General features: G+C 40.2%; 1 protein-coding gene across 1 annotated transcript in view; it reads left to right on the forward strand.

Annotated features, from left to right (window-relative positions):
- Window positions 1–14688, forward strand: part of Axdnd1 (axonemal dynein light chain domain containing 1) — a 78367-nt gene that overhangs the window by 52592 nt on the left and 11087 nt on the right. Inside the window, exons 18-20 of the mRNA XM_041662452.1 lie at window positions 6148–6356; window positions 8768–8864; window positions 11238–11348. Of these exons, the coding sequence (XP_041518386.1) occupies window positions 6148–6356; window positions 8768–8864; window positions 11238–11348 (417 nt within the window). The remainder of the gene's footprint in view (window positions 1–6147; window positions 6357–8767; window positions 8865–11237; window positions 11349–14688) is intronic.

The following is a 14688-nucleotide window of genomic DNA, read 5'->3' on the forward strand; positions in this document are numbered from 1 at the left end:
TTGGGAATTTTGGCATATTTTTTCTCCAAACTATTTCCTGCTGTTTGTTGGGAAAAATTATTTTTAGGGTTCACAGAGACCTTTTGGGGGAACTTGTTACATCAAACCACCTTAGCCTGGAAGGAATCCACAGGTTCCCATCCTCTGTGGAAACAAAAGCAGAATCTCTTTTCCAAAGCAATATATCCTTAGACTCAGATTTTGAAGTCAAGATACCTTTAAAATATGTATGTTGGTTTAGCTTAGCAGCCTGTACAATGAAATGTCTCTCTGTACTTAGCTCATTCATAGTCAAAATATTTCAAAGAAAATACAATAATATATATATATATATATATATATATAATTCAGACTCTCTGTGTATATTCCATCTTTATGTGCCTTATTTTTAACTCTATTACTTTTCAATATTTAATTATCTTACCCCTTTAATCTATGTCTTTCTGTATTCTTTCTTCTCTTTCATAAGCCCATGTACATTTATACAACACTGTGACCCATTTAGAGGTCTTTTTCCATCTGAATCTGTCTTTATTGCATATCTGTAATCATTTTTTGACCAGGAGCACTTTTTTTTTAAATGTTAAATAGGCATGGCTAGGACCAACTCTGGGTCCTGCCTGTTGGCTCTATCCTGTCCACCATGGTAGAGGTATGTTCACTTCTGCAAGGCATTCTTAAAGCACCAGCTCCAGATCCAGAGATGCAGCAGGTCTATATCACTATTAAGCAACTAGTAGCATGCAGCTCACAAACCCCATTTAAGAGCAGGGCCTCCTGAAAGAGCCAGAATTTGTGCTCCATCATGAACCATGAAGCTGTTTCTTAAAGAAGTCATACAGTTTTTGCTGCTAATGTTGAGTCAGGAAGCCTTCTCTTAAAGCAGCCATGCCTCTGTTCACTATCAGCAAACAGAGTCTATCTGAAAAATATGACTACCAAGAAACTGCAATTGACTCCCATTTTTGTGGTTCTAGAAGCCCTCTTTTTTTCTTTTTCTTTCTTTCTTTTTTTGTTTCTTTGGTTGTTGTTGTTTTCTTTGTTGTTGTTGTTGTTTTTGCTTTTGAGACAGGGTTTCTCTGTGTAGCTTTAGTACCTGTCCTGAAACTAGCTCTTGTAGGCCAGGCTGGCCTCAAACTCACAGAGATCTATCTGCCTCTGCCTCCTGAGTGCTGGGATTAAAGGCATGTGCCACCACTGTCTGGCTCTGTCTCTCTCTCTCTTTTTTCTTAAGCTTTTTTAGGTCTTATGTGGATCCATTCCCCAGATGGTGGGGCCTTGTAAGTGGAGACTGCTCATTTGTTTCTCAGCTGCCCAGACCCAAATAATCACTCAGAAACTCTATTAATTACAACACTGCTTGGCCTATTAGCTCAGGATTCTTATTAACTAACTCTTACATCTTAAATTAACCCATTTCTATTAATCTGTGTTTCGGCACAAGGCTGTGGCTTTCTGGTAAGGATCTGGTGTCTGTCTCCTTTGGCAGCTACATGGCATCTCTCTGACTCTGCCTACTCTCTCTCTTTATCTCTTTCAGCCCAGCTATATTCTGCCTTGTCATAGGCCACAGCAGCTTTATTCATAACCAATGAAAGCAACACATGTAGAAGGACATCACACATCATCTTTGCAACTCAGTATTGCCAAATTCGGAAGCCAAAAGAAACACCTGACAATTAAGAATACTAAGTAGGTAGATTTACACACTTTTTTAAACACTTACTGTTCTAACAAGTAATATTTTAGAAAAAATAGTATGCATATTTTGTAAGCAAAATACCTTTCATTTTAAAAGATTCATTCTAGCTGGGTGGTAGTAGTGCATGCCTTTAATCCCAGCACTTGGAAAGCAGAGGCAGGTTAATGTCTGTGAGTTCAAGGTCATCCTGTTCTATATTGAGAGTTCCAGGATGACCAGGGCTACATAGTGAAACCCTGTTTCAACCCCCACAAAAGGTTTATTTTGTTTTATATCTCTGTCTCTCTGTCTCTCTCTATCTCTCTGCATAGGTTTGTGGGTGCTGGTAGAGTCATAGGAGATTGTCAGTCACCTGACATGGGTGCTAGGAACTGAATTTAGATTCTCTGTGTGAACAGCACATACTCTTAACTGTTGTGCCATCTTCCCTGTCCCCTTTGTTTTTGTTTGATTAAAATGATTCCCTAACATGATGCATGTGCTTAACCCAGAGGGGGCATCACTGCTGGAGGCTCTGCGATCTCCACAGCTAACAAAGTAAAGATCTGCAGGAAGCAAGAAGACAGTCGGGTTCAATAAAGCTAAGTAGCCAGTATTGGTTCAAACCTCAGGAATCTAATCCTGACTGATTGTTTTAGGCATATTTCAACACAGCACAAGCTGATGAAAACTTTTCTGGTGATAATTAACTTGGTCCTGTGTACCAATAAAATATACATAAATCTCTTTAAAGAACAAAGTAAGCTAAATAAAAGTTGGGTGTGACTATCAAACTCTTTGTAAAGTGTTGTGGCACCCTCCATAAAGATAGGTTCTATAGATGAACTGAAATAAACAAGCTTATGATGAGGGTCTGGGGAAGGGTCCAGTGTGGTATCTGGTCACACAAATAGTGCAAAGATCATCAGGCTAGAATGCATGTCTGTTCCCAGCTTTCTGGGTGGATAGCAGGTCTTGAATTCCTCCCATTTCAGAAACAGCCCTGTGTACTAACAGTCTAGGTTCCCCTAGTGCTTATGTGTGAGCACAAGGACCTCTGACTTTCCACACAACCATCAACAACAAACTTTGAAAAGAAACAATGTCATCAAAAGTGATATATGTGTCTGATGAGGAAAATGGGCTGCCAAGTTCATGCTACATATAGCAGATATCCCAACCACTATTTCCATCCATTATACATCCTGTGGGTTGGCGAGTTCATGCTACATATAGCAGACATCCTGAGCATTAGTCCCATCCATTAAGGATCCTGTGGGGGTCCTTGTGAGGTATTTGTAGCACACTAGAGTGCTTTGGGCACTTTGGCAACTTGAACTTTAGTGACAACATCCTTGGCCAAGCAGAAGAAGCAAAAACCAATTTAACACAAGATGTTGTCCGAGGTTTTTCTGTCCTGCCCAGTTCCTGCAATCCTTAAGTCCCAAAGAAATCACACAGAAGTCTATATTAGATATAAACTGGCCCACTAGCTCAGGCTTCTTATTACTCTTACAACTTATATTAGCCCATTATACTTGTCTTTGTTAGCCATGTGGCTTGGTACCTTTTTTGGCGAGATAGTCACATCTTGCTTGTTCTGTGGCTGGATCAGGACAGCTGACCAAGCTTGCCTCTTCCAAGAATTCTCCTGTTCTCATTCCCCTCCTCTACTTCCTGTCTGGTTGTCCCACCTATACTACCTGACTGGTTACTGACTAATCAGCATTTTATTAAAATACAATTGACAGGCTACAGACCATTGTCCCACACCACTTCTTCTTCTTCTTCTTCTTCTTTTTTTTTTTTTTAAAAAAAAAAACAACTCTGAATCTAATATCCTTTGTTTGGCTTTTCTCCTGACCATTAGCCATAACAACTTGTAACCAACATGATAAACAAAGGAAAATATCCATAGTCCATTTTTGGGAAATGTGGGCATAGTTTTCTAGGCTACTTCCTACTGGTTGGGGCACTGATAATCTTATGGGGACCTAAAAATATTTAGAATTATGATTAAGTCTTGACCGGATTATCCTGTGAGGCTTGATAATCTCAGGCAGCATCTTGAATCTGTTCTGAATGTAGAACTCAGACATCTGGGCCATCTGTTCCTACTGGAGATTTCTCAGGTGGTCTTCCTTGCTCAAACTTGATTTTTTTAAACTCAGAATAAATCCATAGCTTCTCATTTTCTGTGGAAACACAAGCAAAACCTCTTTTCCAAATTAACATATCTTTTTTAAAAAGATTTATTTATTTATTATGTATATAGTATTCTGTTTGTATGCTTGCTGACCAGAAGATCTCATTACAGATGGCTGTGAGTCACCATGTGGTTGCTGGGTATTGAACTCAGGACCTCTAGAAGAGCAGTCCGTGCTCTTAACCTCTGAGCCATTTCTCCAGCACCCAGTAACATATCTTTTGACTTCAATTTTGAAGTCAAGGTATTCTTAAAATACCTATCTTGGATTAATTAAGCAGCATTTATAAGCAAATATCTTTTAACAGCTGTTGCTCCTTCCTTAGCATTCAAACATTTCAAAGACAGCATAACATACAGTATCCAGACTTTCTGTGTATTTTTTATATTTACGTGGCTTTATTTTAACCTCTATTTCTTTTATCTTTACTTTTACTTTTTGAGACAGGTTCTCTGTGTATCTTTGGCTGTCCTGGAACTCCCTCTATAGACCAGGCTGTCCTTGAACTCACAGAGATTCACCTACCTCTGCCTCCCAAGTGCTGGGATTAAAGGTGTATGCCACCATACCTTGAATTCACAGAAGTCTGTCTACCTCTGCCTCCCAAGTGTTGGGATTAAAGGTGTATGCCACCACACCCAACTACTGTCTTGTTTTCTTTTTTCTTTTAAGGACTTTATCCTTTTTTTTTTTTTAAAAAAAAAGCCTATATATATTTTTTAAACATACTGTAAACCATTTAGAGGTTTTCTTTGTCTTTGAATCTATCTTTACTATATCTCTCTCTTTTTCTGACCATGTGAGTCTTTAATTTGCTAAGCAATACAGAGAGGATTAAAACCATGGCTTTGATGGCTGGATCCAGCCCAATCCTTAGCTTTCTGAGATTCCAGCTTCATGGCAGAGGTACCGGCTGGAGCCATGTTTATTGCACAACTCTATGGTGTTTCAAGTTCCCTGCCAGCAAACAAGCTGCAGCAGTGTGCTTATAAAACACACTCAAATGCTCTGTAGCTGAACCTTTTGCCTGAAAGAGTCAGAGTTTGCACTGGCAGGACAGCCAAGAAAGCAGGCATTTTAAAATGGCACAGCTTTTTTTTTGTGCTACAGCTGAAAACCAAAAAACATTCAGTCAGCTTTTCATCAAAATCATTTAAGTGTTTTGTGGCAGAACCTCTTAAAAGAGCTACAAGGCTTTGCAGCTAAAGCTGAGTCAGAAAGCATCTCTTAAATGGGACACATTTGCCTCTAGCAAACAAAGCCCACTTAAAAAATGCTTCTATTAAGAAGCCACATTTAACTCTATTCTTTTCTGTCTAAAATTACTTCCCAAGCTTTCCCAGGCTTTATGTGGATGCAGTTGTCCCATGTTGGGTGACATTTGTTGTCTGAGTTTTTTGTTTTGTTTTTTGTTTTTCCCCTGTCTTTCCCAGTTCCTGCAATCATTAAGTCTCAAAGAAATCACACAGAGGTCTACATTAGTTATAAACTGATTGGCCCACTAGCTCAGGCTTCTTATTATTCTTACAACTTATATTAGCCCATTATACTTGCCTTTGTTAGCCATGTGGCTTGGTACCTTTTTTGGCGAGATAGTCACATCTTGCTTGTTCTGTGGCTGGATCAGGACAGCTGACCAAGCTTGCCTCTTCCAAGAATTCTCCTGTTCTCATTCCCTCCTCTACTTCCTGTCTGGTTGTCCCTCCTATACTACCTGCCTGGCTACTGATTATTAAAATACAATTGACAGGCTACAGACCATTGTCCCACAGCAACAAGATAGTGAAAAAATAAGATTACAGTAGCTAAGTAATTATGATTTTCTGAAAATTGGACATAGGTAAGACCATTCTTCATTTTTGTCTTCTTTTCATGTGTATGTGAGTGTATATGTGTGTTTCATGCATATGTATGTGCAGGTGAATGTGAGTATATGTGTGAAGTCCTGAGATTGATGCCAAATATCTTTCTCAGTGACTCTTCTACCTTATTATTGAGGCAAGGTCTCTCAACAAAATTTAGAGCAGATCTATATGGCTAGTCTTGCTAGCCCACTTGCTCTGGGGAATCCCCTGTCTCTGTTTTCCAGATATGGGATTACAAGCTTGGAGGCATGCCCATCCAGCATTTATTTGAAGTGCTGTAAAGGCTGAGTCATCTTCCCTAGCCCTTCTCGTTTATTAACTTTAATGTTTAAATTAAATGTGATGTAGCTTTTGTGTTTTAAAATGGCTATTTGGATTGTAATCATTTTAACAGATGGATGAATTGCATATAGCTATGATCCAGTGGATGGTAAATTTGCTGACCGTAATGCTTCCTGACTTTTCTGACCAAGACACTCTCCCAAAGCTGGAGGAAGAGGATCTAGAGACCAAAGAGGAACGTGAAGTAGGAGTCGCAAAATTGGAGTTAAATGCAATTTCACTGGCCAAGCGTTTGGCACGCTACACTGCCTACTTATACAGGTGACACCTGATGTTTTCTGCATTGCTGTCTACTTGAAGGTTAATGCATGGCAGGTAAACAAACAGTGCAGGAACAAGAGGTGGATGTTAAGGCCTTGAAGGAAATACTAGACTGAGGCAGGAGGGTTGTGAGTCAAGGCTAGTCTGGCTATGTAATGAAATCCTGTCTCAGAAAAGGAAGGAAATTCTAGTTCAGGTTTCCATCTTGCTTCAACACTGTGCCCAGTGGCAGTGAAGGATTCTTTTGGAAACAGAACTGGAAAAAGGAGGATAGGAAGTGTGCTATGCAGACCCAAGTGTCAGTTTTTAAAAGGGACTGGCTTACATGTATAAATAAGATATATCTTTCACCTTATGTCCTGGGAAACATTTAAGACGCTTGTAGTCTTGGGGCTTGGAAGATGGCTTAGTGGGCAAAGTGCTTGCCATGTAAGCATGAGAACCTGGGGCCTATCACCAGCACCCACATAAAAGACAAGCATTATCTGTCCATAGTGCTGGGCCTGGGAGAAGCGGAGATAGACAGATTCCCGAAACCTGCTGGCCAGTCTAGTCTAGCAAAACAGTAAGCTCCAAGTTTAGCAAGACTCTCTCTTCCTCTCTGTTCCCCCTTTTTCCCTCCCCCTTCACACACACACACACACACACACACACACACACACACACACCATATATAGAGAGAAAGCAGAATAAAACAAGATATTTCCAATTCCATGAAAAATTGAATACATAACTTTTGTGTTTCACTAAATACTAATCAATTATCTTTTATAAAACTGAAAAGCAAAAACAAACAAAAAGGCAAAAACCTGAGCTGGGTGTGATGGCTCATGCCTTTAATCCCAGTACTTAGGAGGCAGAGCCAGGCAGATCTTTGGTCTAATAGTGAGCTCTAGGACAGCTAGGGGCTGTTGGACCCTGAAGTCCAATCACCGAGGAGGAGTTGCCCCAAGAGACCACTCTCACACCACAGTTGAAGTAAGTGCATGAGGATTTTTATTTACTGCCATGACAGGGCCCTTCAGCCTTGAGAGGAGAAGGACCCTGAATAGCTGTAACAGGCTATTTTTATAGAAATAGAAGGGGAAATAAAGGGGGTCCGGGAACCTGGGGATTATTTTTCAACTATTATGATTGGCTTATTCAAAGGGCTACTGAACTGAGCCAGGGTGGGAGAGCAGTTGCCAGATCAGGCGGGGTAAGGGGAAACATATGTGGGTCATTGTGACCCTATTTCAGGGACTGAGTCAACACATCAGGAACTGAGTCAACATCTAAGGGTTATCTTGCCCCAATTCCAATAACTGAGTTCTATCTAGAGAACATCCACAAGGACACAGGAAGATGGAATACCCCAACATTCCAGTACATGCATGTGTAGTTGTTAGGTTTCCAGGGGAGGGGGAAACACTAAGTCTGAGAGGCCTCAGGAATGGCCTTAGAGTTGTTCAGGGCTACATGGAGAGACCTTGTCTCACAAAATCAAAGACCAAACCATTCAACCAAACAACAACAACAACAAAAAAAAAACAAAGACAACAACAACAAAATGTGGATTTAGTGGTGCACACCTTTAATCCCAGCATTTAGGACACAGAAGCAGGAGAATCAAGAATCCAAGGCCTGCCTAACTATATAGTTAAGTCTAAGATTAGTTTGGGCTACCTGAGGTACCGTTTCAAAAAAAAAAAAAAAGATTTAGAAGATTCAAATCAAGTAAAGATGGGACATGAAAATCATAACCTGTGGATTAAATTGAGAGCTGCTTGTGTTTACTTGTAGTTTTGGAAGTAACTCATACAATTGGAGCACTGTCAAATTGAATCTGTTCTTTATTTCAATTCAAGTCACAAATGTTCAAAGGTGAGGCATGAAGGGCAGGAAGGTGATAAAGGGGAGAAATTTAGCAAGGACAAATTATTGTCCTGGTGAAGCAGTACTGTATTACTACATGAAGCTATCATGGTTGGCAGTGTCAGGATTGTAAGCACTGAAAAGACCAGTGATGAGTCAGCCATGCTGGGAATGTTCGTCAGTATCTCATTACTGTAATGGAATACCTGAGATAATTAATTTATAAAGAGGAAGGTTTTATCTTGGTCTACAGTTTGAAATGCCCCAGTCCGTGACTTCTTGGCCCCAATGCTTTGGGCCTGAGGCCAGGCAGCACATCATTGTCACTGCAGGAGTCCATGAGAGAACAGCTTCCTCATCTCATAGCAAGGAAGCAAAAGGGGAAAAGAAAGGGCTAACACAGTCCACTCCAGGGCACACTTCCAATGGACCCACCTCCTGCAGCTTCACTTCCTCCCCATAGTGCCATCTCGGAAGGAGGAGACCAAGTCCAAATGATTGGCTGAGCTTCCGTGAGCTCACTCTCTTTGCTTATCTCCATCTCTGTCTCTCCCCAGTTCCTGCATAGGCATGGTGCGAGCGATGGCTCTGACTAGAGCTGCTCACTTACAGAAGAACCCTGCTAAGGACCTTCAGGAGCTGGATAACATGAGGGTAAGGGCTTTTATCTTGCTCCTTTTAGAAAAAGATTTATTTATCATATATATAGTGTTCTTCATGCATGCATGTCTGCATTCCAGAAGAGGGTGCCAGGGTCATCATGTAGTTGCTGGGAATTGAACTCAGGACCAAGGATGTGATCTTCAAAGACAGAAACCCCACTTCTCCAACCACGTCCCACCTTCTGTTAGTCCATTCTTCAAAAATTCTCAGTGGACTAACCTATCCATGAAGTTGGTACCCTCTTGTATACCTCTCAATAGGACTACCAGTGTGGGCCAAACAGTCAACTTAGGAGCCGTTCAAGGGGATGTGTCCTACCCAAACAACACAAGTATTTTACTGTATGGATATAATATATATAGTATCTATTATCTCTTGATGGACACCTGAATGATTTCCAACTTTTGATTATTATAGGTAAAACTTCAATGTACTGTCTTTGAACAGACATTGGCTTTCTTCTCTTGGAATAGGATTTGTATGTTTCTAAGGTGACCAAGTCATTTTATACTACTGCCATTTGTTTCACATCCTCACTGACAGTTGATATAGTCCATGTTTTACTTAAGTATTTTATGTATATGGGTGTTTTATCGGCATGTACATATGCATACCAGAAGAGGGCATTGGATCCTATGGGACTACAGTTACAGATGGTGTATGATATGCATGTCTGTATATGTGTTCTTATGTGTGTGGACACATGTGTTTGTGTGTGTAGAGTCCAGAAGTGGACATCTGGTGTCTTTCTTGAGCACTCTTCCACTTATTAAGACAGATTCTTTCATTGAACCTAAACCTCACTGATTCAATAAATATTTGATTGATACCAATATATACACAATACTTAAAAAACTTTGGTATACGGGGATGGAGAGGTGGCTCAGAGGTTAAGGTCGCTGGTTGCTCTTCCAGAGGTCCTAAGTTCGACTCCCAGCAACCACATGGTGGCTCACAACCACTTGTAATGAAATATGGTGCACTCTTCTGGCATACAGACAGAATACTGTGTATATGATAATTAAATCTTTAAAAAAAATAAAATAAAAATAAAAAAAGTTTGGTGTAGAACTAAAATCCATCAATGTGTTTGCTATTTCAATTTGTTGTGTGACTGGCTTTTCCTAAGGAGACACAACACAAACATGTCTACTAACTCCAGATAGGGAGCCCATGGCAGACCAAAGTAACGATTGTACCAGTGTCTAATGTGGTGAATCAGTGAGTTATATTGGGATTACTTATAGGAATACAAATGAGAAGTTACTTACAGGAAAAAAAAACACTCAGAGACAGCTGTATCACCAAAGCCCACTCCAGCATGGGTGACAGCACACAAGCTGGGAACCTGGAGCACACTGTACAACTCACAGACAGGTCAACAGGTTGGAGAGTGTCCCTTCCAGGTGTGTCAGCTGATGGGAGCCGTTCTCAGGCAGCTCGTTTGGTCTCTGCTACTGGGTTTGTCTGATAGTAACCCTCAACAGTCTTTACTACTTGTATCCTCTTGGGGAAGGAGGGAGGACAAGTTTTATGCAGTTGATCATATCAACATGATTGTTTGCTAATAACAGTAGTGTTGGGTGAGAGTTACTTCTGAGATTGAAATGATCCATCTTGCAGGGAAGCCCTCTTAACGTTTGAAATAAACAACTCAAAATAGCTTCAGGAAGTCCCTGAAACCGACCTATATACCTTACCATACTTTATCCTCTTCCAACCCAAATCACAAACCCTGTTAGTGAGAGATAATGTGGAGGAAAAGCCAGTCACACAACAAATTGAAATAGCAAACACATTGATGGATTTTAGTTCTACACCAAACTTTTTTTATTTTTATTTTATTTTTTTAAAAGATTTAATTATCATATGCACAGTATTCTGTCTGTATGCCAGAAGAGGGCACCATAGGTCGGTTTCAGGGACTTCCTGAAGCTATTTTGAGTTGTTTATTTCAAATGTTAAGAGGGCTTCCCTGCAAGATGGATCATTTCAATCTCAGAAGTAACTCTCACCCAACACTACTGTTATTAGCAAACAATCATGTTGATATGATCAACTGCATAAAACTTATTAGGACAGATCATTTAAATGTTAGTAAACCCAGGAATCCTTCTGCATCTGGTTTTATAGGACCTTACCATACTTTATCCTATTCCAACCCAAATCACAAACCCTGTTAGTGAGAGATAATGTGATGGAGGCCTGTGTTTGTAGTAAGACCCTCTGTGCAAGTCTTTGAATTAACTGAACAAAAAGGAACTGCAGTTAGAGGAATTGTGCTTCGCAGGTCAGTGGGAGTCAAGGAGTGAACTAGTATAGTTCATTTTCTCCCCACAGTAATTACGCTGTGTCTCTTCCCAGAGAGAATGCTACGACTGGATCAGCACCTGTTCGCACCTCCTGTCTGACATCAAAGGCAGGAAAATACGATTACTGACATACGAGGAAGCAGAGCAGCTGCTTGGGGAAGAGGTATTTACCACATGATGGCATTAGTTCGTTGGTAAGGAAAGGGGTGGAACAGTCATTAGTAAGGTCATACTCAGGTTCTTCCTGTATCTCAGAGGGTAAGCTGCAGCATCTTTCTGCAATTGCTGTTCTGCATCCTCAGTGTAGGCTCCACCAGAAGAGCATTTGCTTGTGATCGGGAGCATCAACAGCTCTTCTCCCTTCTAAGGAAGAGACTCCTCTATGTAGACAGCATTTAAAATACATTTAAGATTTGTTTTTATGTCCCCCTCTGTCCCGTGTGTGTGTGTGTGTGTGTGTGTGTGTGTGTGTGTGCGCGCGCGCGCGCGCGCGCGCGCACCTATGGAGCCTGGACGAGGGCTTTGGATCTGCTGGAACTGGAGTTGTATACAGGTGTGCGCTGCCTGGTATGGATGCTGAAAACTGAACCTGGTTCTCTGCATGAGCAGTAAGCCCTCTTAGCTGTTGAGCCATTTTTTTTTGTTTCGCTTTTATTTTCGTTTTTAAAGGACAGGCTCTGTCTGTATAGCTCTTGCTGTCCTTAAAGTCAGTATGTGGTCCAGCCTGGCCTGAAAGTCACAGATCTGCCAGTCTTGTGCACTGTCATGCCCAGCTTGAATCTACATCTCAAGGGAAGATGACTTTCAGATGGGAATTCTTAAATCTTCCTCGGACCATCTGCTTCTATGCTCACCCTCCTTGCAGCCACCAGGGTTACGTCTTCTTCTGGGTGTTTAGTCTATGGAATATCCTCTCTCCTTTGTATCTTCTACATCTTCCCAGCAGTTCCATCTGCCAATCTGAAAATATTTTATAAATGCGGCCATTCCTTCTGTATTATAAAGTATATCCTTTGATTCTTGCCTCTTTTCTCTCTCTCCTTCAATCATAATCACTTTTTGTAATGATGCTGATCTCAGCCAGGACCTAACAAATGCTGTGCAACCTGTGAGCCGCATCCTGGCCCACGGTGGGTTCTGTTAAAATTCTAAATCTACTGTGAGTCACTGGGGGCTTTATTGCCTGCTCTAGAACCTTCAGTCCCCATTTAACCCGGTTTCCCTTTAGCATTTGTCTCGTAACTGTTCATTCCTTTGATGAACTTTCCTTACAAGATAGACGTTCCTGGGTTTTATCCTTGTGTTAGTTTCGACTTCTGCCTGTATGTGATGCGTTGAGACTCTGGCCTTAGGATGTGCTCACTCCCCTTTCTACATGGTATTGTATTCATCCAGTTTCTTGTGTGTGTTTGAGATGGGCTCACTTGTAGCACAGATTGGTTTGAACTGTTTGAGATAGGTTGGCCTTTGCCTTGAACTTGTGACAATCTTCCTTCATTGGCTCATAAGTGCTGAGATTACAGGTGTGAGCCATCAGACCTGGCTAATCCTGTGGTTTTTAACTACCCCCTGCTCACCAATGATCCCAGATCAATGCAAATGATTATTTAACGGCAGTCGCATAGTCTTCCAGTCTCTGACTAAAGAGCATTTACCTCCAATTAGTTCTGAAGAAGCTTCTGTTGCTATGACAGCCATACCTCACAAGTATGATCTGATAGCATACATATTAATGTCCCTGGGTCTGAAAAGGAAGGAGACATTTCTATGTAAACATTTGTAGGACTTTAAGTATTACCTTAAAAAATGCATTTTCAACAAAACCTTTTCTGTGTTGCCCACATCTTGTTCAAAATTATTTAAAGTCTATTTCTGGATTTTCTATTATTTTTCTTTGATCTATCTATTCATGAATTATTATCACAAAATTCTACTTTCTAAGATTTATTTCATTTCCAAAATTTTGTGTGTGTGTGTGTGTGTGTGTGTGTGTGTGTGTGTGAGTGCAGGAGCCAGTGGATTCTAAAAGAGGCATTGGTTCCCTGGAGCTGGGGTTACGGGCAGTTGTGAGCATGGGTGATGCAAACCGATCCCGGTTCTCAGAGAGAGCAATAGTGTTTCGTCTGAAGATCTCCTGAGTAAACTGGGAGCACGGGGGCCTTGGGAGGGTTGAAGTGGGGAGGGGAGAGGCAGGGAGGAGAGCAGGGGAAAATGTAGAGCTCAATAAATATTGATAAGAAAAGAAAAGAAATAGCGTTTGGTGTTAACTTCTGAGTCATCTTTCCAGCCCTACACCACAGTGTTCTATTACAGATGTTTTAGTATCCAATAGGACGAAGCCTTCCTCACTTATTTTTTCAGCATTTCTCTATAATCTAGCTCTAGAAAAAATGATATTTAAAAAAATAGGATAGTGTTAAATTTATATATTAACTCAGAAAGGCAACTTTATAATGTTGAATTGTCCTTTCCAAGAACATGGGGTATAATGTGTACTTTTATGCTTGTAAATGTTAATAATTTTCTCATCTTGCATATAAGTTTATATCTGAATGTTTTATTTTGCTATTTTATATATTATAAACTTTTTATTTTAGTCTTATATATGGTGTGAATTTACTAAATTATATCAGCTTCTCATCATTTGGTCCTTTTTGTTATCTATATATTAATAATGTTATATTTTTCTATCAATTTTGATAATTTCTAAAGGCATTTTAATGGTTAAATTGTGTTGAATTCTTCTTATTCAATGTTAAATAATAGAGATAGCTAGCAGCCTTTTTTTGAAGATGAGTTTTTTTGTGTGTGTATACATATGTTATGTACATGTGTATATGTATATATGTGTGTACAGTCATGCAGGAAGCTTTGAAAGCCAGAGGAGGGCAATGGAGCCTCTGGAGCTGGAGTTACAGGCAACAGTGAGCTGCCTGATCGGGTCCTGGGAACTGAATTTGAGTCCTCTAGAACAGCAGCAAGTGTTCTAAACCCCTGAGCTTTCTCTTCAGCCCTGTTGTTCTTGTTTCTTATTTTAGCAGGAATGTTTTTAATGATTTGCCGTTAAAAACTATGTTGGAGGGTGGGTCTGGTGATACTTGCTTTTAATACCAGGACTCAGGAGCCAAGTGAATCTCTCTAAGTTCTACAGTGAGTCCTGAGCCAGTCAGAACTGTATTGTGAGACACTGTCTCAAAAAAAAAAAAAAAACAACAAACAAAAGTTAGAAATACACACACACACGTACACACACAAACACAGGAAAATGGAAACACCAGTAAAAATTAAAAGCAGTAGACTGACCCACCATTTAATATCTTTATTGTTCCCTCAGAAATTTCAGCCCTTCTGTATGGAGATATTTTTTCTTTTGTTTTAACCTTTAAAATTCTTTTTTAAAGAAAAAAAAACTGAGGATCTATCTACTGGTAGCAAACCAAGTTTTTGCTTGTCTGAAATATCTTTGTTTCAACTTCATTCTTCAAAATTTTATCTGTGCATAC

This window comes from Microtus oregoni, unplaced genomic scaffold, assembly GCF_018167655.1.
Source record: "Microtus oregoni isolate MIOR12 unplaced genomic scaffold, Mior012 000013F_ref0000133, whole genome shotgun sequence".
In the NCBI taxonomy this organism is placed as follows: domain Eukaryota; kingdom Metazoa; phylum Chordata; class Mammalia; order Rodentia; family Cricetidae; genus Microtus; species Microtus oregoni.